We start from the raw sequence: 24868 nt of genomic DNA on the forward strand, positions 1-24868 counted from the left end.
TCTAAAAAATCCGAGGCCCCAAAAAATTGCTTTAGTGATGTTATAATCGAGACGGCCTTGGGAGGAGAGACACAAAATTAATTTTGTATATCTAATCATTAATTGTATCACGAATATAATTGATTTATCTCAATGAGTATAATTATATCAAAGACTATTATATTAATTTCATTGATCTAAAACAGTTGTATCAAGTATACATATCAAATATTTACCTTGTTATATAAATTTTCGTAATTAATAAGCTTAAGGTTAGAGTAGTTGAGCATTAAACTAACATGACTTTGGTCTCGCAAGTGTGCGACTGTGGTGTCGTTGCGGGGATCTCTCCTCACCGTCGAGTTGATACACAAGGAGAAGGGGGAGCTCCCATTCTCACATCACACATACACATTGATTATCTTTTTGCTGGGAAAAGGACCTATCTTCGACGCCATTAACTCCGCCATCCATCGGTTGAGGACATCCTTTTTCTCTTTCGCTTTCATTTCATCGTAAGCTCTTTTTCCTTTTCACATTTCAATTCTGTGGCGTACTTGTATGTTTTTGTTTTAGATATATGCCTACGGTTTTGCAGATCTGTTGTATTTCCAATGAATTGTACAATTCATTGGTTTATTTTGTTTCCTGTTAGATGATTAATTTGAGTGATTGTCTAATTACTTTCGTTGGACAAATCTGGGATTTTTTTTAGCTTATTCGATTGAATAAGGAGGAGTATCATAAAATTGAGATCCATATATACGTTTACGTCCATTTGGAATAGAGGAGTTTAATTTTGTGCAGTGAATAGTGAGCTTGAAAAAGTTTGCATTACTACAAACTCTAACTAGGGCATATCGTAGTAAGGAAAGGAAGTGAGGCACTTATTTGAATCGAATAGCTGAAATTACTATAACTCCTATTTTTTCTGCTTTAAGAGAAGCCTTCTAGCTAGTTTTAAAGTGTTGAAGAGAGAGATAGGATTTTCTAAAGATAGTTGTTGAGGAAGCGACTTCTAACTGGGATTGAGGCACACGGACTAGTGAGTTTCAACTTTGTGAATCATACATGCTCAGTTGGGAAGGGATTTAAGGTATTCAGTTTTTTTTTTTTTTTTTTGAAGAACAAGTATATGAGGCTTAATTGCAATTATGGACCAGAAACAGGTCTTGGTCTGATAATTCTAGAGGTTTGATACAATCGACTTTTGGACAAGGTGAATAACATAGTTGAGTTCACAATAATACAGGATGGTCAATGATTGTAGGAGATATAACTTTATTGAGAAAGTACAGATAGATGAATGAGAATTGAGAATATGTTGGGGATGAGGAAATTAAGGAATAGTACAATTTTACAAGCATTTATACATGGAAAGGGGGAATTTGGAGACTGACATTGGACGGAATCTCATTTAGGAGTATCACCTTGATGGAAAAAGATACTTTGGAGAAAAGTGTAAAGAAAGAGGAGGTAGAAATGCAGATCACATGGATTCACTATGATGCTCTTCATTGCTAGGTAATTGTTAGTGACATGGAATGTAATATTTAGACCACTAACCACTTCTATCACACATGGACTTTTGAGATGAGTTTCACCTCTTCTTTTATCGTGCTCACCCCAAGAAGAATGAAGGTGATATAAAAGAATTCAAACTCATTAGTCTTGTAGGGAGTGTATAAAATAATATACAAGGTTCTAGCTGGTAGGATGAAATTGGTAACTGATAATCTTATCTCAAATCTTAGAATGCCTTTGTTGGAGGAAGACAAATTCATGATGCGCATCCCTTTCGGCAAATGATATGATTGATTTAAGGTATCCATCCTAGTGAATGGTACTCCATGAGGATTCTTTCGGAAGTTCAAGGGAATTAGACCAGGAGAACCCCTAACCATTACTATTTTTTTTTAAATAGATGTTTTCAGAAGGCTTATAAACTGAGTTGATAGGATTCGGTTGTGGGTGTTAGATATGGGTGTGGATTTAGAGGTCGAATACTTCATGATCTAAATTTTTCAGTAGGCTTATAGACTAAGTTTATAGGATTCGGGTGTGGGTGTTCGATATCGGTGTGGGTCAAGAGGTTGAATCCTTCCTGATCCAAATTTTTCGGAGGTATGGATTTAGTTAAGGATACGGGTGCAAGGATTCGGTTAATAAACCTCTAATATCTAAAATTAGAGTTATATGTCTGAATTATTAGATATTATAGGTGTGTTTGCTATGGAGGAAAATATTTTTTCAGAAAATGTTTTTCAATTTTCTCATGTTTGGTTGGTTGCTTTGCTAAAATATTTTGAAAAATATTTTCTCTAAGAAAGCAAGTTCCTTAAAAATGAGAAATATGACTTTCCTAATGGAAGAAGGGAAAACAAGTTCTAAGTGACATTCCAAGTTCACTGTTTCCTCCTCACTTACTCAACACTCTGGATCCCCACCCTTTGACCATCCCACCCCCCGGCAACTTGAACCCCCACTCACCACCTCATCTCACCCCAATAAATGTTCTTATGATGATTTTTTTTTTGCTTACTTACCAAACACTAGAAAATAAGATAAAAAGTCACTTTATTTTCAACAAAACATTTTCCATGGAAAATATTTTCCTTCATACCAAACACACCCTATGTGGAAAATTAACAAGGTATTCCGAGGAGAAAATATTGATCAAGAGGAGGTTTCCAGAAGGAGATATAAGGAAAAGGAATGACATAGAAATTTCTATATAAAAGATATTCCATTTTCTTCAATTTCACCTCACGCTTTGTTTTAATTATAGAAATTGTTCTCAAATTTCTCCCTCGATTTTTGTCAAAGTACCCAACATTGGATGACCATATCAGTTCCCACATCCACATGGTGTCGACACAGATGTAGCACTGAAACTGAAGGATTCGAGGTAGATGATAATAGGAGGGGTAATATATCTATATCTCATCTATTATTTGTTGACAATACACTAGTCTCGTCTGAACTCCAATAGAAGGAATCAATTGCAAGTTGGAGATTGGAGAGGATCGGCAATGAAAGGAAGGCGAAACCACCCCATCTCTTTTGGAGTATATGGAACGAGCAGAATAGAAGATTGTTTCATGATAGTGAAATAGCTGCACAAAGAATTAAAAGAACTTATTTTTCACTTGTATTTTTGGGGTAAGGAGAAAATACCATGTATTATTTCTTTTTCCGTAACTGTGGTGTCTAGGCCAACTTACTTTTACTTCAACTAACTTTACGGGATGTCTGTTATCTCCCACCAACACAGGTACCAAATAACTCTATCCTCTAAAACCTAAATAGATATGAAGAAATCACCTACTCCCTCCGTCCCAATTTATTTATGTGACACCGTTTGACTAAGCATGAAGTTAAGAAATAAGGGAAGACTTTGTTTTTGTTTACCAAAGTGCCCTTATTAGAGTCACTTTGGTGCTAATTTTTACTTTTTTGCAGACTTTTCTTCACAATAAAATGTTAAGTGGGACCCAATAAGGATAAAATGAGGATGATGCCATTTAATAGTTGCCAAATAAGGAAAAGTGACGTTCTTTTTGGAATGGACTAAAAAGGAAAGGGTGTCACCATTCCACATAAATTGAGACAGAGGGAGTAGTATTTTTTGCCTCTGCTGGTATTTGAACTTGGTGTGGACTGTGGAGACAATGTAGGACTCAAGAGAAGTGACACCATGTTGTATTTGATGGTTAAAACTTGGGCGGAAGACTATGTATGACTCAATCAGAGTCCCACACACTTATTGTACTTATTTTTTGACACCTACTTAGTGTTTATTAATGAAACTTTTTGACTTGTAAAAAAAACTTGCATTTGCTGAAACATTCCACTTGCATAGCTAAAATGCATCAGCACTATCTCACTATCTTTTCTAAAGAGCCTCAGAGTGTTGCCTGTTGTAGTATAAAACTGTCTTCGCAACACATTATGTGTTTAAAGAAAAATGTGTGATCTGTTAATTGCTGCTGGTTAACCTCTTTTGTAGCACTCTTAATGCTTATTATGTTGAATTTATGTAGGTGCAGAAATTGTGTCGAGCTGCAAAAGATTCGGTGAATAAGCTATGGTTCTTGAAGTTAATATATCTTCACCTCATAGGAGGTCACAGTCACAGACTGCATTTTCAACTTCATCATCATTTAAAAGACAACAATCACGAGGTGATGAATTTGGGAGCTGTTCGACTCTACTTCAGCGACACCGCTTCCTGTTAACTGCGCTTTCCCTCCTAGCATGTCTCTGCACTATCTATCTCTACTTTGCAGTCACTTTAGGGGCTGTTGACTCATGTTCTGGCTTGAAAGGAACTCAAAAAGCAGCATGCTATGTAGAGCATGGAAAAACATCGATGGGTAATGGAAAACTCAAGTTCTTCTAGCACATTGATAATTTTCTAGCTGAAATAGCGTTTTGCTGAATGATTGCTCCTTTCCTTATGAGGGGCATATTCATGTAACTCAGGGTAACTATTCCTCACATGTTATTTCAGACTTGTGTGCAATAGATTGTTTATATATATCAAATTGCACAAATTTTGTTCCAAGAAACTGTTTGACATCAGTGAAAATTCTCTGTTGCTACGGAATCGATGTGAATGTTTGAGTGGCATACAGATGTAAATGATGATGTGGTGATGAATCAACTGGAAATGTAGCATTATAATGTGCAAGTGTAAGGATATTTTAGCCCTTCAAATCTCTTTTTTAGGCTTCAGTTTCTTTTGAAATATAGGGTTGTATTTTGATAGTTTGGGCTAGGGTGCTGGGGAAGATTTGAGATTTAAATACTTTGTGATCTCAATAAAGCTTCTCAGAATCAACTGGCAAGAGGTCAACGATATATACAGATATGATCGATCGCAGGATATAAAAGTTAGAAATATAATTAATTGGAGAATTGTGAGAAATGATTATGCTTGACTGCATCCAACAAGATTGAAACACCCATTACCATTTTCAACATATATAATCTAAAGATGAGCTTTTGGATGGTATCCTTTTCTGTACATGCATATGCAAACACTATTTCAGTATTTGCAAATAATATATGTTCTGAAGTTGTTGAAATACCATTACGGAGCAAACTGGGATAGATAAAGTCCTTCGACTCTTAACTAGAGATTTTGGGTTCAAACATATAATAAGATCATACTCATCGACTTTAATGGTCGTGAGTTTACACAATAGTGTTATTCTCCTCCTTGGCATTTCCTCACAGTTAGGCTATAGCATTTTCTTTCTGAAATCCTCTTTGCTTTCCCTTACCTTTTTATTTCACCATTCACCAAAGCAAAAAACAAAAACAAAAACTAAACCACACAGAATCGAAGAAAAGAGGACAACTGAATCATATAAAGAACAAAATTGGACATTATATTGCTATGAAGCTGAGTAAACAAGTACAAAAAGAACTATTCCTACACTACTCTCCTTTCAAATGCTGCTGGCGACGATTATGGAAGATAATGCAAACAGAGGATGCGACCAGCCCCATCAAGTAGCCAGCCATAGCTCCATAACTCACACATATAGGCCATTCCTACAATCACAGATTTTGCATACATCAGAACAAACAAACAGAGAAACCCAACATATCCAATTTACAGCCCGGATAGTTCTGCAGAGTAGCAAATCAAAAGTACACAAAGACCACAACACGTAACAGAAGTTTTGCCTGCAAAGGTGGAAGGGGGTAGTCTAGATTTCATAGAACATTGGCTACACTGTTTAGTTATAAGATAAAAGGTTGGCTACTTGCTCTAAAGAGGATACTTTAAGTTTAGAACACTACATTCAACCAGTTGTCAAACTCAAGAAGTGAAAATCCCTGTAACAGAATTTGCAATAGATTGGTGAAATTATCAGTCGAGAGCAGATGAATTGTTACAAAGTTCACAAAAATACACAAGATAATGGAAACAAAAAGTTGAGAAAATTTCCAAACAGCAATAAGAAGGGACCATTTTATTTTTGATTAAACAATCACAATGCGCTTGAATAATTCACACCTTTGGCATATCCTGAAAAGTTACCAACAGATGAACAAAAGCAAGATGCAACTTCATACACAGTTTCTTTGTCTTAAATTTTCCACTTTTACTGTTCTTGTTTATGGTCCTTCACAATAACTTAGTTGTCGAAATAATGTAATTTTTTATAGAGAGAGAACAAGTCAAAAAGAATGTCTTGGCAAAGTCAATGAGCTTGGATGCAGCTACAACTCAGTTTATAGCAAAGCATACATTAAGATTAGATAGCTATAGACATCTAATTCCAATCTCCCACAAATTGATGTTTTTTTTTTGGTAATGAAAAAAAAGCATCATCTTTTTACTGTTTCTGCTCACTTACTAATGACATGTGTGATTAACTCATCTAAAAGCTTAAGCTATTAGGAGAGAATACACTTCTATTTATTTGATGATTATACACACCTCCTCAAGTGTGGGCTTGATTGTCTTTTACATGGTCCAATCACGTAAAATACTTTATAATAATGGATGGTGGTGAGATGCGGACCTAGAGCTTCTGCCTGCTTTAATACTAAATTGAATTGCATGACCATCTCATCTAAAGGTCTAATGGATGAGACACACTTTTACTTAATTATATTTGCAGCAACGACAGACACCTAATAGATCAAAGCACAAAGATGGAACAACATGAGTGCTAATCTAATGAATTTTGGTTAGATCAGAATAAGGAAGGAGCTATTTTCTAACCATAATTCAAAAACACTCAAGATCTTGTCCAAAAAGTGGACTTACACCTAAGATTGCATTCACCAAAGGGGAGCATAATTGGAACACAATGCATATCTGATTTCCTCCCAAAGAAAGAAACCAAAGAATGTAAACTTCTTCACTCTCTCTCTATGGTTTATTTTAGAGTAGGAAAGCAGAGAAGTTTTCCAATACGTGCCTTTCTTTTTTAGACAAGAAAAGGACATGTTGGTGCCAAGAAGGTGCAATCCTATAATAGGAAACAGAAAAAGAGTGTATGCAAAAACAAATTATACAAAATGTACAATTCTTGGGGACGTGGGCTGTTCAGAAAAAAAGAACGAAGTACTATTCAGATTTCATGTTTGATCTACCAAACTGAAGTATGCTAAAGGTGAAAGTTTAACTGATCTGAGTTTACAACTTTCTTGTTCGAAAGCTCAGACAAATAGGAATATAGAAGCTGATGGATTAGGTTTGCCTTGTAACTTTTATGTTTTTCTATCACGAAACAATTTTTGTTAGCAGACTTATCAAACTTTGGGCAGAAATAGATTTACTGAATCACATTATCAAATCTGAACCTCAAAAGATTCAGGATGAAAATGGACCATAACCGTTACTGCAACTGGACTGACTTATGGACTGATCATTAGATGTCCCAACTATCCAAGTTTACAGCAGCATACCTGCCATGGCCTTTCCCAATCAAGTGGCATAGGCCAAGCACCAAACCATGCTCCAATAACAGCTCCATAGGCTGGTAGGCGGATCATATAGTCTATAAAACTAAATGCCCTGCAAGAATAAAGCATGCACAAAATATATCACGGAGAGTTCTTAGATCAAGATATCAAATGCCCATTAATCAGGGAGACAGAAGTTACTTCGTTGAAGCAAATACTCTGTGCCAATGAGTCCAAGCTGAACCAAAAGCGCAAGCTGCCGGGACAAACTGCCAAGCAACATAATAGAAAACATGAAAAGGACAACTATCAAAGCCGCAAATACAAAAACAATTTTATATCAAGCCCTGGAAATTTCTTTTCTTCTTCGAACTTCGAAGTATTTTAAGAAAACATAAAATAAAACCACAACAAAACTGGAGACTTATTTAATATATTTTAAGGAGATAACTTTTTCGCAGGAAATAGAAGTCCACAGTTTGGATACTCACAGTGAATGATGACATCAGAAGAGACCAATTCAGGGTCTTGGTAAAATACCTACAGTGAGATAACCAAGGACAAATTGGATTAAGGACCATTAAGTTTGCTCAGCAACATCAAAGTAATTTCTTTCTGATAAATAAAATCAAAGCAAATTAACAGCCATTAAGAATATTGATGGAGTAGTATAGGGAGAGGGAGAAGGATTCACATATGGTGTTCATGACCTGGAAAAACCTACGATAAATCTCCATGGGTGTTCTTTGGAGACGTTTGGAGGCTAAAGATGTACCGGTAGATTACATTTGAGCAATTAAGGACATGTATAATGGAGCCAAGCTCAAAGCGAGGACAGTGGGAGGTGACTCAGATAACTTCCGAGTCGTGATGAGGCTGCACCAGGGATCAACTTAGTCCGTTTCAATTTGTGTTGATGATGGATGTACTAACACGGCATATTCAGGGAGATATGCCATAGTGTATGCTTTGCTGATGACATGGTTTTGATTGATGAGATACATGACAGAGTTAACCATAGATTAGAGGTTTGGAGACGAACCTTGCAGTCTAAAGGGAGGGTTCAGATTGAGCAGGGCTAAGACAAAATACTTGAGTGCAGGTTTAGTGATGTAACTCACGTGGCAAATGTGGAAGTAAGAAAGTATCAAGTACCTAGGATAAAAATTTCAAAGAGATGGGGAGATTAATGATGATGCTACATGTCGTATTGGAGCGGGGTTGATGAAATGGAAGCTCGCATCTGGTGTCTTGTGTGATAAGAATGTGCCACCAAACCTTAAAAGTAAGTTTTATAAAGTGGTGGTCAGACCAGCTATATTGTACGGGGTGAAGCGTTGGCTAGTCAAGAACTCACATGTTCAAAAGATAGGAGTAGCGGAAATGAGGATATTGAGATGGATGTGTGGGCATACTACAAAGCTACGATCTGGAACGAAGTTACTCGAGACAAGGTGAGAGTGACCGGTAGACAAGATGCGGTAGGCAAAACTGAGATGGTTCAGACATATGAAGAGGTGCATGAGGTTGACTATAGTGGCAGGTAGAGGTAGGTCAAAAAATTCTTGGAGAGAGATGATTAGACAGAACATGACTCACATGCAGCTCAGCAAGGACATGACCTTAGATAAGAAGATGTAGAGGTCGAGAAATAGGGAAAAAGGTCAGTAGATTACGTTGTCTAGTTTCCCTTTTCAGTATTGTAATTATTACTCCCCATTCAATCTTACTCTTCAATTATAGTATTACTTGTTAGTTCCTTAGCTTTAGTTATTCCATTATTTTGTCGCTGCAACAATTTTTTTCTATTCTTTTGAGCATGACTTTTCGACTGTATTTACTTTATATACTTGATTTATTATATGTTTTACATGAGCAGAGAGTGTATCATCAGATATGCTGTAAATTCTTCACGTAGTCAATGTGATTAGACATTGTGAAGAAATGAACCTTGGCCTTAACTCCGCCTCAAAAGCCAACTCATGAAGGGAGAATTAGGATTGCTCACAAGTCACAACCATAAAAAAACACCACAGCCCATTCCCCAACCAATGTAGGAGTTGACACTCCCCTTACAACCAGGACCAAACAACCAACAACTGGAGCGTGGATAACACAACACAAGGGCCCAACATTGAAAAAAGTTACAGCATGGATTAATGGATCTCACTGATACCATGTAAAAAAATGTAATTTTGGCCTAGCTCAACCTCAAAAGGTAGCTCATGAGAGAAGGATTGTCCAAGACCAAACAAGGAGACCACAAAGCATTTCCTCAACCAATGTGAGGCAAGATAACTCCTAGGTTATAAGAGACAAAAACACAAACAACATCTCGGTATTAGAAATATATAAGTTTTATTCAACAGAGAACATATCTGAATGGTAAATGGAGGTCATTTTGGAAACTCAGAGAACACTTAGAGATCTATGGTGTATGTAGATCAAACGCCTTTTCGCCCAAGCTCAAGCATAGTTCACTTATTTGAAATACTTATAACAGAGAGAAACAAATGCATATGATTACATACTCGAAACCAACAGGTGCTCCCAAGATAATAGCTCCCAGTGCATTAACAATGGCCCCTACAAACATAAAATAAGACAAGTCATTCGCAATATCGAGTATCGACAATATTGGGGATAGAATATTGTTAATATAGTCCCAGCTAATGAAACCTACTTCACTTGTCATGAAATATTTTGAGGTATACCAAAGAGGAAAACCCCCAATAAAGGCAAAACACATGAATACACAGTTAATGGATGAATCATTACTTCGAGGGGCATATACTGTTCGCAAGGACTTCAGGCAACAGATGCATTCAGAGAAAAAAGACATGCTTCTAAACCAAGTAATAAACTTACACAGTACCACAATCAATTAACATAGAGTCTCAATCCCTGCGTTGGCTACATGAATTCTCATTATCCATTAAGCTATATTTGTTCTTTAATACAGAGAATTCATTCAGAAACTTCCACAGATATTTCACTGTAAATCATTTCAAAATCAAAATGCAAATGCTTATTTTGTAAAAGGAAAGTTTATTTTCCCAATGCAAATCCTTAACTTCATTTGACAGCGTGGAAGAAGGTTTTTCATCAATGTGATCTAGAAAAACGCTCTCTTATGTTGTTTAAGGGATTCAACAATTATTACTCGACAACAACACCAACAACAAACCCAAATAAAGCGGAGTCTGGGGAGTGTAGAGAGTGTACACAAACCATACCCCTTATCTCGAGAAGATAGAGAGTCTGTTTCAACAATTTATTACTCACAAAAAATTCAATTGAACATCATTCCGGCAAGTGTTTCATCAAATCACCACATATAGAGAGAAAATGTAGAATTTTGTTTCTAAAAATGACTAACCTACAACAAGACCCACATACCCTCGTCCTGCAGCTCGGAAATACTACGAAACACAAACAATTTCAAAATTGAGAGATTTACGATATTCAAAATATTAAAATTCAATGTAATCAAACACACGAAAAAAAGGATTAGAATTACAGAGCATTGCTCCATATCTTGTCGAAGATGACCGAAAAGAATCATCAGCACAGGACCCACAATTCCCTGAAAAAAAAAAAGAAGCCTAAATTCAAAATCAACTACAGAGATTACTCTCTCTTTGTACCATATATGTTAATTTGATAGATACCCAAATGATGAAAAGCGTTTGTGTTGGATGCGTGATGAGATTGATAGGAAATAAAGTGTGAGCAACCATGGAAGTTAAAACCAGTATAGTTCCAAGAATGAAATGAAGACGAACAGCTTGGAATGGTGGAATGGGCAAAAATACGCCATTTTCACTGATTAAAGTATCCATGACTGCAGTTTCTTCTTCTTTAATTATGCTGTAAATCGCCAAGCTTTGTGCGCGATTATGTTAAATCAATGGACACACATATTGATTTTGGATGATAAAATAAATAGAGAAAATGCCATAAATAGTCCATTATCAATGTGAATAGGTCTAAAATGATTCTTTACTTATACACTTACCAAATTTAGTATTTTAAAAATTCAAAAACTTATTGGTTTAATTCCTTAATTATATATTTATCGATTTGGTCTCTTAACTATATACTAGATATAGGACCCTGTGCCAGCACGGGGCCCAATATATATTATCATATTATGGAATTTGAGAAGTTATTGAAATTTTTATATGATTTTAAAAATATTTTAAATTTTTAGCTATTGTGATTTGCAGTACTTTTTTTTAACATAATTTTGAAAATAATATTTATTACTCTGTTTGTTCTAATTTATATGGCACACGCAGAATTTCAAATATTAACCATTTTTTATATGTCTCTTTAATATATTAAGTTGTTAATTATTGTATTTTATAGTACATTTTGAACCTAATTTTTTAATAATATATGTTATTTGCCATGTCCCAATTTATGTGGCATTAATTGATAGATTTGTTGGAGTCGAGAGATTTATTTTGTTAATTATTGTAATTTATAGTGTTTTTTTCCGTCAATTTCAAACAATATATGTTGTTAATTGATAGAATACTTTTAATGTAATTTTTTTAAAAAAATATGTGTGACTGTCCATGTCCCAATTTATGTGGCACATGTAAAGTTTTGACAATTAACCAAAATTTTAATACATTTAAAAAAATATTTTTAAGTCGTTAAATTTTAAGTAATAAGTAATTTAAATTGTTGTATTATTTATTACAATTTATAATGCTTTTAAAGTAGTTGAAATATTGTACTATTTATTATGATTTATAACACTTTTTTAAAAAAATTATGTCATATTATGGAATTTGAGAAGTTATTGAAATTTTTATATGATTTTAAAAATATTTTAAATTGTTAGCTATTGTGATTTGTAGTACTTTTTTTTAACATAATTTTGAAAAAAATATTTATTACTCTGTTTGTTCTAATTTATGTAGCACACGCAGAATTTTAAATATTAAGCATTTTTTATATGTCTCTTTAATATATTAAGTTGTTAATTATTGTATTTTATAGTACATTTTGAACCTAATTTTTTAATAATATATGTTATTTGCCATGTCCCAATTTATGTGGCATTAATTGATAGATTTGTTGGAGTCGAGAGATTTATTTTGTTAATTATTGTAATTTATAGTTTCTTTTTCGTCAATTTCAAACAATATATGTTTATCATATAATCCATTTTATGTGGTACCAATAGAATTTAGAGAGTCAATTAAATTTTGTATATAAGTTTTAAATAATGAAGCTGTTAATTATTGTAATGTATAGTATTACTTATAGTATTTTTAAATATATTTAAATATTATATGTTAGGTTTTTTATCCTAATTTATATGGCATTGATAGAATTTAAAGTGTCAAATAATTGTTAATTATTGTAATAGATAATATGGAGTATTTAAGTCATTTATAGTATAGTATAATTAATATATAATATGTAGTATTTAAGTGTTATATTATGGAATTTGAGAAGTTATTGAAATTTTTATATGATTTTAAAAATATTTTAAATTGTTAGCTATTGTGATTTGTAGTACTTTTTTTTAACATAATTTTGAAAAAAATATTTATTACTCTGTTTGTTCTAATTTATGTAGCACACGCAGAATTTTAAATATTAAGCATTTTTTATATGTCTCTTTAATATATTAAGTTGTTAATTATTGTATTTTATAGTACATTTTGAACCTAATTTTTTAATAATATATGTTATTTGCCATGTCCCAATTTATGTGGCATTAATTGATAGATTTGTTGGAGTCGAGAGATTTATTTTGTTAATTATTGTAATTTATAGTTTCTTTTTCGTCAATTTCAAACAATATATGTTTATCATATAATCCATTTTATGTGGTACCAATAGAATTTAGAGAGTCAATTAAATTTTGTATATAAGTTTTAAATAATGAAGCTGTTAATTATTGTAATGTATAGTATTACTTATAGTATTTTTAAATATATTTAAATATTATATGTTAGGTTTTTTATCCTAATTTATATGGCATTGATAGAATTTAAAGTGTCAAATAATTGTTAATTATTGTAATAGATAATATGGAGTATTTAAGTCATTTATAGTATAGTAATTAATATATAATATGTAGTATTTAAGTGTTATATTATGGAATTTGAGAAGTTATTGAAATTTTTATATGATTTTAAAAATATTTTAAATTGTTAGCTATTGTGATTTGTAGTACTTTTTTTTAACATAATTTTGAAAAAAATATTTATTACTCTGTTTGTTCTAATTTATGTGGCACACGCAGAATTTCAAATATTAACCATTTTTTATATGTCTCTTTAATATATTAAGTTGTTAATTATTGTATTTTATAGTACATTTTGAACCTAATTTTTTAATAATATATGTTATTTGCCATGTCCCAATTTATGTGGCATTAATTGATAGATTTGTTGGAGTCGAGAGATTTATTTTGTTAATTATTGTAATTTATAATTTGTTTTTCGTCAATTTCGTCAACAATTTTTTTTATTAATTATTGTAATTTATTGTTTCTTTTTCGTCAATTTCAAACAATATATGTTTATCATATATTAGTAACTAATCATTTTAATTATGTTTAGGACTTTATTTTAGTTAATTGTATCTCATCAATTAATTTTAACCCATCACACGTGTCTTCAGTCCAACTAATAACTTTGAGGAAAATGAAGAGAAATGGAGAGGAGTCAAATCCCAAATTTTTTAAAATTCGTTTAAAAAAAATGTCATCTCTATAATTAAAAATAACTTAACTTTTTATTAAAAAAAAATCTTCTTTTATGCTTAATGAAATGATTTAGACCCCTACAAAATTATCCTAAAGCTTACTTTAGATCATTGTTCCTAAACTACCCTATTAGTACTCTCTGCGAAAATTTGTATACTATAAGTCTTAAATGATGCCTGAAATCTAAGTTTCCAACCAAGAACAACCCTTCATTTTTTCCCACCATTTCAAACCCGTTTTCAGCCCTCTACCCCATAATCCTTACGCCCGAAACAATGTAGGAGCATTGTTAACGTAAGGGAAACGACCATGCTTTAGAAATTTCAACAAATCAAAGCAAACTTTCAAAATTCAAAAAACCAACTCAAACTCCTACTCTACTCAATCGATTTCTAGCATTTAACAATCATTATGCACTTAATGAAATAAGGAGACTCGAGATACGATTATTTAGTTTTGATGCTTGGGGCGGAGTGATCAGGAGAGAAAATTTGAGTTTGGGAGTGTAAAATGACAGAATGAGCGAGAAAACCATTTCTCTCCCCCTTAAAACTCTTTCCAATCTCTCACTATAGCGGCAGGACAACCGCTACATCGACACTGCTATAGCGGGGTCCATGTTCGTGGGTGGGAAACTTTTTTGTTGCTTTGTCCGCTTAATTTCCTTGGCGTGGTTATTAGCAAGGCCCCGATGTACCTGGGCATTTGGGAGGAGGGAGTTTTCTATGGTTGTGTAAGACCTACATTTTCTCTTCATATTGTAAAAATTAGGTGATAGTATTCCATGACTGCTTTTTTTTCTTCCGTCTTAAAAATTATTCAAGGATAAAGGATGGGTAAATTGATATCTATTGTAATAGCCAATTCCTTTGTTATTTAGAATACACCTCATGCGAAACCCCGATTTTTTTTGAAATACATTGCCAAATTAAATTGGGGTGACACGATGAAAAATTTGAATTTGATCTGGGCTGAGGCCATCCTGCCATAGCTGGAATATTCCTGCTATGGAGCCGCCGTTATAGCGGCGTCTCAGCTGCTATAACAGGGTTGACGGGGCAGAACTTAAAAAATACGAATTTTTAAATTTGACTCCTCTTCAACGGTAAAATAGACAATGGTTACTCCAAAAACCCTCTTAGACTGCTTTAAACTTGGGGAAAATGGCGAGGAGGGATTCCAACGCAAAGAGAGCCAAAACCCATGGATTTCAGGCCTACGTCCCTCAAGATTCACCCCACGGAGCTAGAAGCTCGTGTTCAAACCACTTCAACAATTGCTTGGCATCCAGGTAGGCTAAGATTAATTGAATAGTTAAATTGTCTTTAATTGCATAATATGTGATAGGTTATCGGGAGATTTCATGTATAGACCTTCAAGTACGGAGTCTGAATGGTTAAATATTTTGGTATTGTTGTTGAGAGCGGTAACATACTTGTTTATAAATGCTAGTCTTATGATAGTTGATGGGCGTTATCCTAGGGATGGTAACTTGTTGGTAATCAGATTATAGGCTGGAGAATTGTTTGGAAAGGATATTTTGAGGTAGGTGATGGTTGAATATTTCCCATTCTACATGATTGTGGGCATGTTAACTATTTCGCTAGTATTATTTGTATAATATGTTAATTAACTATTTCGCTAGTATTATTTGTACAATATGTTAACTATTTCGCTAGTATTATTTGTACAATATGTGGTTACGGAGTTGAAAAGAGAGGAAAGTGGAATGATATTTGGTTTGTCAATCTAATGCAATGAACTTTTATTTATTACTTGTGGTTATAACAATTGTATTTGTATTCATGGTAATTATGATTGTGTGATGTTGTGATTCTCAGTTGGCTCGAGTCCACTCCTGATACATATATTTTGGTTGGTTCAGAAACCACTCCTAGTACATGATATATCTTGATTGAATCGGATACCACAACTGGTACATATTAGCGGTTGGTTCGGGTATCACACCTGAAATGAAATATCTATTAATTGATGCGGATATCACGCTTGGTACAGGTTCTATATTGGTCATCTCAGGTATTACATCTTATACATTGTTTGATTGTTCTTTGTATGTTGGTTCCATGAGTGGACTAAACTTATTTATAATGTATTTGTCACATGTTGGTCCATGAGTGGGTCAAATTAATGTATTTAAATGTTGAGATGGTTATTGTGTAGACCGTTTTCTTGTTAAATAGTGTAGATGAGGTTTTAGGGATCCTAGGAGGGTCCGAGTCTATTGGAAAGGGGGGGGGGGTGTTGAACTAGGTGTGGGTTAAGTCGAGGGGAATAAGTAAGAGTATTGTTGATGGTCCACTAAAGGGGCCAAGGGCTAGGGTGTCGGCAGGGAGTCTTGGAAGTGGTGGCAAATCGGCTAATAGAATTGATGGTGGATTTGATTTTAGGAATGGAATCAGTAGGGAGATTCTGTGTTAATAGACAAACGGTTTGAGAAAGTCTTTATATGATAGAAGGATTAGATGATGATCCGATAAGAGGTTATAATGACTCTGGGTGGTGGAGTTGGCAGTGGAAATGAGGCACAAGTGACTTGGGACAGAGTGTACAAGTTCAAAGGTAGTATTGCTTGGTAGTAAGGGCAATGGTTAAAGGATCGGGGTTGTACAGTTTGAGTTATATGTTTCCTTTGATTATTTACATAATATTATATGGTGGATTCAGATCGACCGATGGTTCCTATCATCACGTGTTATTTGTACTAATACTACTCTTGCTATGTCAGTTGACATTGTATGGTTGCAGGATCAGTGTTGTTTCTTAGGTGAAGACGATGATGATCTCCAACAATTTCTGCTCTTCTTTTTCTTATGGGGAGTTGTGTCTTATTTTTTCAGATATTGTATCCTCTTAGAAGCTCTTGTATCTGTTTAGACTTGTTCCTAGGGAGGGTTCCATGTAATTTTTTAAAGGTATCTTTAACGTAATCAAGGCAGACAATTGGCTCTTTTATTTAAATAAAGGGATATAACAAATTTTGTTCACTTCCTCATTTTCAGTTTTAAATTAGGTGGTGAGGGTTCTCCTATCTAGATGTTAGAGTAGGTACCCGCACGGCTCGGTAGTTTGGGTGGTAACATCTAAAGTAGTTCATATCTAAAATTTGAATTGATTTGGTGAAGACTTAAGATGGATTTGGTTGAAAATTGAGATTTGAGGTTGAAAATGAGCCTATTTTTAGATTTTGGAGAAATAAGCACATTTTGCAGGACAATTTTGATTTTAGCCATTTTTTCAACAATTAATTTCCTAGTCCAATTTTAAGTAGTCTTGTCAACTTATTGTTAGAGTTCTTTTTTGTAGGTGTTTTCTTCTTCTGAGGTAACAGAAGAAACAAAAAGAGGAACAAAGAAAAACGTAAATAATAAATATATTTAATGCAAGTTACTATTAAAAAATTTATGCTTCTGATCTCATAATGAGAGTGAAATCACTTTTCTTGCCACGTCAATTCTTAGGGTGATATTTATTTCATTTTTTGAAAATACAAGAGGATATTAAGACCTTGGAAAGAAATATTTTGTCCCTAAAACTTCAATTATAGATTGAGATATTTATATTTTTTTCTTAAAATTTATGTAACAATTAAAATAAATATTATTATATTTCAAATAAGAACAACTATGTAAAGTTCAAAAACGCTTTAAAAGCTTGACAGATTCAGTAACAACATAAAATAAAATATACAAAAGAACCCCATTTGTTCACTTAATTTTTTATTTTATAATAATCATTCTTATTTCACGACAAACATGGAACATGAAGGATTAAAATAATTAAGGCTTTGTGCCTTTATCTATGTGTTTGACAAACAAGAATTGGGGTAAAGACTAAAGAGTACTTTAAGCAAATCTATCGTGTAGTCCTGCCTTTGAACACCTAACGTTGCACTTTGAATCACAGAAATCTTCTTGCAAAAAATACAACTCCATTTCATTAATTATAAGGATATAATAAAATTCAAATAAAAAATATTATTAGTAAAGGATAAACATGATTAGTAGATGATTAAGAAAGTGCCACATATATTACCTGAACCAGCTATAGTGGTTGGAATGAAGAAAGAAGTAAGAACAAACGTCACCAAAAGTAGGGTTGCAAAACTTAGCTTCATCATTCAAAGAAGAATTATATTTCAAGTGAATAAAAAGTCTATATTTCAAGTAAATAAACTTCAAGTCTAGATATAATACATATTTATTGGGGGAGGAAGGTTGATAACTGTTTTACACCTCGGATCCAAATTAAACACATTATATTTTTTCTTAAATTGAACATATTATACATTTTTTCTCACACTTGAACACATTATATCTTCTCTTAAACTCGAACACATTATGTTTTTTCTTAAATTGATAACATTATGTATCTTCTTAAAATTGAACATATTATATTTTTTTCTTAAATTGAACACATTATATTTATTCTTAAATTGAAAAAATATATATTTTTCCTTAAAATTGAACACAATATTTTTTTCTTAAACTCTACACATTTTATTTTTTCTTAAGTTGAAAACATTATATTTTTTTAAATTTGAAACATTATATTTTTTCTTAAATTGAACTTATTATATTATAAAAATAAATTGAAACATTAAATTTTTTTCTTAAATTGAACACATTATATTCTTTCTAAAATTGAAAATTGTATTTTTCTTAAAACTGAATACATTATATTTATTTCTTAAAATTGAACACATTATATTTTTTCTTTAAGAAGTTATTGACATTATCAGTATACAAAGGGTAGAAATCATTTACAATAGGATGCCGTTTATAAAGATAAAAAAACCTGTGCACAATTGTTGCTATCTTTATATCGAATTCCACTGAAAATAATATATTAAGAGTTTAAGACCAAAACCTGTGCGCAATTGTTGCTATCTAATTTATATCGAATTTCCACTGAAAATAATAGAGTTTAAGACAAACAAACTAGTTATGAAATTGTGACCAATCAAGCTAAGCCATATAGTTTTTAAATATTTAATTTTGTTTAAAAACTAATAAGGATAATGTCATGACCCAAAAATGGACGTGATGACACTTGTCTTTTCCATCAAGAAAGGTTAGTCTCAACCCAACGAAAACGAAAGAAATGTGGAAATATAAAGCAAGAACAAGACAAAGGCGAAAAACTTATTCATCCTAAACAATACCCCAAAACCTGGTTGTCATGTGGTCAAACCACTAATGAAAATACAGAATTCAAAATATAAATACAAGTCTCAGTTTTTGTTTCTCAAGTAGAGTAAAGCTTAAGGAAAAGGAAAAGAGGGTCCGTCAGGATGACAAGACGCTAGCTCTCAAGTCCTTCAACCAGCCTCGAAACTCATCATCATCAGAAGAAGATCACATAGGTGCTCTAAAACCATCAACTATGCCTCCTTGATGGTGCTCATAATGGACCAGTAGGAAGCCCCCTCTCTAGCTTTCCTGAACACATAGGATCTGACGGAGAAAGTCAACCCTCTCACAAACCGGTGAACTCTCTATGCCTCATCCGAACAATAGTCATAGCATGCTTAGAAAGTCCACGGAAACGAGCCTCATACTCGGTCATAGACAAACCGCCCTGAGTCAAGCTCTCGAACCTCAGACGACTCTCCTCTTTCATGCTCCAAGGAATGAAACGGTCCTGGAAAGCACTAGAGAACACATCCCACTCTACCCAAGAAGATTCAACTGGTCTAGACCTCACAAAAGTCCTCCACCACTCTCTGTCGCGACCAAAAAGCTGGAGTGCAACAACCCGAACACCACAAGAATCCACTATACCCACTGCCTCAAGCATCTCATGACACAAAGTCAAGGACTAATGAGCATCCTCTCTCTTACCACCATGAAACTGGGTGGTTTCATCTATTGAAACCTCTCATAAAACTACCGATTAGCCGCTGTCAGAATAACCTCGTGAGCAATCTATGCACCAACAACTGGTGCAAGAACCACTGATGGATGGCTCACCTGATTATGAATACTCGGAGTTTGCTGTTGATCTAGGGTTTATACCCCTACCTTCGTCTGAGCACCCTATGGCGTATCTGTCTTACTACCCACCCTGAGAGAGGTTTTCTAACATATAGCGTACTCAACAAAGTCTCCTGAAACAATGGATCTCCAAACTCAGGAGGAACCTGGTCCTCAGCAGCCTCAACATATGGCTCAGGAGAAGCCTTTCTAGCTCGACCTCTGGTTGGTGCTTCTCCACGGGCACGACCTCTACCTGGTGCTACTCCATGAGCACAACCTCTAGCTCGGGCTCTACCTTTACCCCTAGCTGGCTCCCAACAATAGGCTCGGTGACTACCTCCGTCTACCACTGGAAATAGAAGCTCTGGTCCTTGACATCTGTCAAAAGAACACGTGGAAACTCAACATTAGCGAAGGTAACCACACACGATAAGAAATGATGAATAAAGAAAGTTTCCTAATAGTCTCCGTAGCCGTATGAAGATAAGTAAAAACGTCTCAGTACCGATCATCAAGACTCTACTTAGACTTGGCTTGTACAGACGTGAGACCTATGAACCTGGGGCTCTGATGTCATTTGTCACGACTAAAAAACGGATGTGATGACACTTGTCCTTTCCCACAAAGACAAGTTAGTCTCAACCCAACGAAAGCTAAAGAAACACGGAAATAGAAAGCAAGAACAAGACAAAGGCGAAAAACTTATTCATTCTAAACAATACCCCAAAACCTGGTTGTCACGTGTACAATGCACTAATGAAAACAGAGAATTCGAAAGATAAATACAAGTCTCAGTCTTTGTTTCTCAAGTAGAACAAAGCTTAAATAAATGAAAAAGAGGGCCCGCCCGGATGACAACAACTACCTTTCAAGTCCTTCAATGAGCCTCAACCGTCAGGAGACGAAGAAGATCACATGGGTCCGGGCTCGAAACCTACAAAGGTGTAGAAATAAAGGGTGAGTACCAACAACACGGTACCCAACAAATAACCTAGAAAATAAGGCATTTATCTAGAAATCGATTACCCTTTACACTCCAACTGAATCTCCTCAAACTATAATCTGCACGGAATTAATCAGCCCAATCTAGCAATTCTACAATACACATCTCACAAGGTCCAATAACCATCGCTCAATAGTCATAATCAATAATCAATAATCAACATGAATCAAGTAAGTCAAACTCAAAGTCAAGTAGTTCAGTAACACGCAACAATTATATCAATCTCAAGTAACAAGAAAGTCACGCATAAGCATCAAATTCATCAAGTCACAATAGTCAATCTCTTGCTAGAACCAATTTCCATGAGCACAATATCACTAGCCGGAATCTTGTTTCATCGGCTTTATATCACTAGCCGGAACCATTTCCCATCAACTTTATAAAAACTTGTTGGACATGACCTCGATATCACAACACTCACTGGCAAAGACCTTGGCACTATAACACTTGCCGGCAAAGACCTCGGCATCATAAATCATCACATGTCTCATCACGGTGTTCACAATCAACACACACAACCAATATCACATCACATGGAAGAGATAACTATTCACACAATTCAAGTTCTCATTCATGCTTTCAAGCATTTCATCAATCAATCAACAAAGGTCACATTAAGGCAATTCACATCATCATGTTCATCACCTAGCTTTTTCATCTCAACCCCTTTTTATTCATTTAGATGTAACAAGTGGATAATTAAACCCTTCACCCCATCCCCATTACTCCCACCAACACACAAGCAATAAAGGAAGCACACAAATTCTACTAGAATACAAAGTTTAGGAGATCACTTTCCTAAAATCAATCAACAATCACTCCAAGAGTTGAGTTTTGCCTTTCCGAATCACTTTTGAAGCCACACAATCTCTATGCACAAGTGAAACGACCCCAAAAATGTCCGAAAATGTGCTTCGGAAACACCTATAATTGTAATTTCCATATATCTCAAAATCCATGCATCATTTCGGAAATTCGACTTCATATTCTTATTCAGGGGGTCAAATTGAGTGGGAAATGAGTCTAACCCGAATTTTAGAACAACCGTATCAAAATTTGAAAATCGCAAAAAAATGCGATTTTAAGGTCAACTTTAAAGAGGCATATCTCTTAGCACACAAGGAACTGGAAGGAGCTCAAACTATCAAAATTAAAGCTCTGTGAGTTAGCTTTCCAACGCAATTTGTTTCACCTCATTCCGAGTTAGGATGAAGGAGTTATGACCATTTTCGTAAAACCTGTCCGGCAGAAAATGCAAATTCCAGTAGCCGAAAACACTGTTCACCCGCCTCAATTTTTTTTCTAAGTGTTGGGACGTTTTTATAAAAAGGGGACATATCCATACTTAGTCATTTAACTTCAAAACATCCAAAAACTCTCTCTAAACCCTCTCCAAAAATTCCACCAAGATCATCAACCAAATTCAAGGATCCCAAGCTTTAATTCCGGATTCAAGATTCAATCTCAAGCAATTCTCCATTCCAATCTTCATCAAGAATTCTCCAAAGTTGAGGTATGTGGGTTGATTGTGGAAACCTTCCTTTCCACAAGTCCAACCATTTATCCTCTATTTTACTTCAAGTTTATGGGTCCTTATGATCATTTATGAACTCTTGAATTATGGAATTATTACTACACATCCTATTATGGTCTATTTTTGTATATTATCATGAAATGGAATGATTATATGATGTTTATGGTTTTCATGCCTCAATGATCAAATTATGAAGGTTGTTATATATGTATATATATATGTATGTTGTTGGTGGGCTGTTTTATATGGATTTTGAAATTGGTTGGACTTAGTACTCTTGAAACACATGATTTTATTTACATGAACAAGTAGCCCACCATATGTTTGATAAAATGCCATTTATAGAATTCTTATGAAATGGAAGGTCCAATGTACGTCCTATGAGTCGGATGATTATATAAGTATTGAAATAATGATGAAATGGATACATGTATATGATTTTCTCTATATACGTGTTGTGAGTCGACCAAGCCTAGTACGGGGGGTAGTAGGCCCGTATAACCATATCGAGGGGTTTGTACCTTGGTCCCTAGCTCGGGGGGTGGTAGGCCTGGGTAACCACATTGAGGGGTTTGTACCTCTTTCGCCTCTCCAAGGGGGTGGTAGGCCTTGGAAATACTATATTGATGGTCACTCACCACATATGTACTATGTCCCACTAAATATGATTTTTATGTAAGCGTCATTATATATATATCGTTTCATTAATGTGCTATCTAACGGGTATTATTATGCATTTTCCTATGATGTCCATCTATTGTAGCATTGCATTGTATCCCATATACTTAGTACATTCAAATGTACTAACGCATACTCTATGCCTACATGATGTCACCATGTAGGGACCGGAGCACCGCTTGACCCTCCTCCTCCGCGTGGCTAATACGATTTTCTATCAAGGTTATTGGTGAGTCCTCCATTCCGGGGACGTTGCTCATGATCTTTTGCTATGTATAAGACTTTTTCTTTTTAGTTATGTTTTGTCTATGAGGGTGAGCCCGGTAGTTTGTCTTGGCCCCCGCTAAGTACTCATGTTTAGAGGCGGTGTTGGACAAGTTGTGTATTATGTTTGAGCTTGACTCATCTATGGTATGTATGTATCATTCTTCTTCTTTTTTTTGCTCCCTTAGTCCCGATTTCCCCCCTTTGATTATGCTTATTGCTCATGGTCGTTTAATTGCTTCCGCGACCAAGGATGTGTAATGATACGCTATGAGGCTTGTTTGGGGTTCCTTCGGGTTCCCCATTCGCCGGTCACGTCTAGGCCCTAGGCTTGGGTCGTGACAACAAGCAAGTATTCATAATAAATTTCCAAAGACAACAATACCCACATCAATCCTCTTGAAAAGTGGATCAATCAACACAAAACCCAATTTCAAAAATAAGGTTTGAATCCAAAATTTAATCCTTAAAACATTACTCAAGGCCTTAGGAACTTATTAGGGAAAATCGCTTACAATCAGTTCAAAATCACCATTTTACTAATTTCTTTGGTTCTTCAACATAACCCCAAATTTCTCATTTAAAAATCTTGGTTTGAACACATAAATCCATAAACAACAATGGGTAATTGAAGATTTAGAGTTAAGAATCATTACCCAAAATATTTTCCTCAAAATTCTGGTCCAAATCGCCACCCCAAGGCTCCCAAAAACTCAAAAATGATGAAATGAGGCTTAAACCCCGAAATGGCAGGCCAAAAACTCTCTCAAGGCGGCCATCGCAAAAACGAAGCCTCCTTTGCTTATGCAAAGGTCACTTAAGTGACGGGTCCTTCGCTTAAGCGACATGATCTTCGCAAAAGCGAAGCCTGTAGCATCAGAAAACACAACCAACTTTCAACACTCCGAAAGGACCTTCGGGATTCGTTTGGAATCTCGTATATACAAATCACATATGCAAATCAATTATACTCGACGTTTTGGACTCAATGAAACCGTTAAAATACGAATTCGAGCTCATCTGTGGAAATCACACGAAACTAACTCAACGTCTAAAAGACTAAAACAATCTTGGGACCTCTAAAAAATCAACCAAGACCTCACCTAGGCTTAAAATCATTCGTAATCTAGCAGAATTCTCAAAATTCTGATCCGAGCATCCGAATCCCTAATATTGATCAAAGTCAACTCAAAGGCTAAATTTTCACAATTTCACAACTTAGGACCTTAAATCCGCAAAAAAAACTT

At 34.6% G+C, this 24868-nt stretch overlaps 1 protein-coding gene and 1 long non-coding RNA gene across 2 annotated transcripts; one reads left to right on the forward strand and one right to left on the reverse strand.

Moving 5' to 3' along the window:
* The first annotated feature begins 231 nt into the window (after window positions 1-231).
* On the forward strand, window positions 232-4689 carry LOC102585584 (uncharacterized). The gene is made up of 2 exons (XR_367248.2): window positions 232-494; window positions 4023-4689. It is a non-coding gene; the product is annotated as an uncharacterized lncRNA (long non-coding RNA).
* A 637-nt stretch (window positions 4690-5326) lies between these two features.
* Window positions 5327-11371, reverse strand: LOC102585809 (phosphatidylinositol-glycan biosynthesis class F protein-like). The gene is made up of 8 exons (XM_006346554.2): window positions 11082-11371; window positions 10931-10996; window positions 10790-10832; window positions 9942-9996; window positions 7902-7950; window positions 7612-7679; window positions 7414-7522; window positions 5327-5541 (listed from the first exon to the last, which is right to left on the reverse strand). The coding sequence occupies exons 1-8, from the start codon at window positions 11250-11252 to the stop codon at window positions 5425-5427; spliced, it is 678 nt and encodes a 225-aa protein (XP_006346616.1). The 5' UTR covers window positions 11253-11371; the 3' UTR covers window positions 5327-5424.
* Window positions 11372-24868: the final 13497 nt, after the last annotated feature.

Source organism: Solanum tuberosum, unplaced genomic scaffold (assembly GCF_000226075.1).
Source record: "Solanum tuberosum cultivar DM 1-3 516 R44 unplaced genomic scaffold, SolTub_3.0 scf00078, whole genome shotgun sequence".
NCBI lineage: Eukaryota > Viridiplantae > Streptophyta > Magnoliopsida > Solanales > Solanaceae > Solanum > Solanum tuberosum.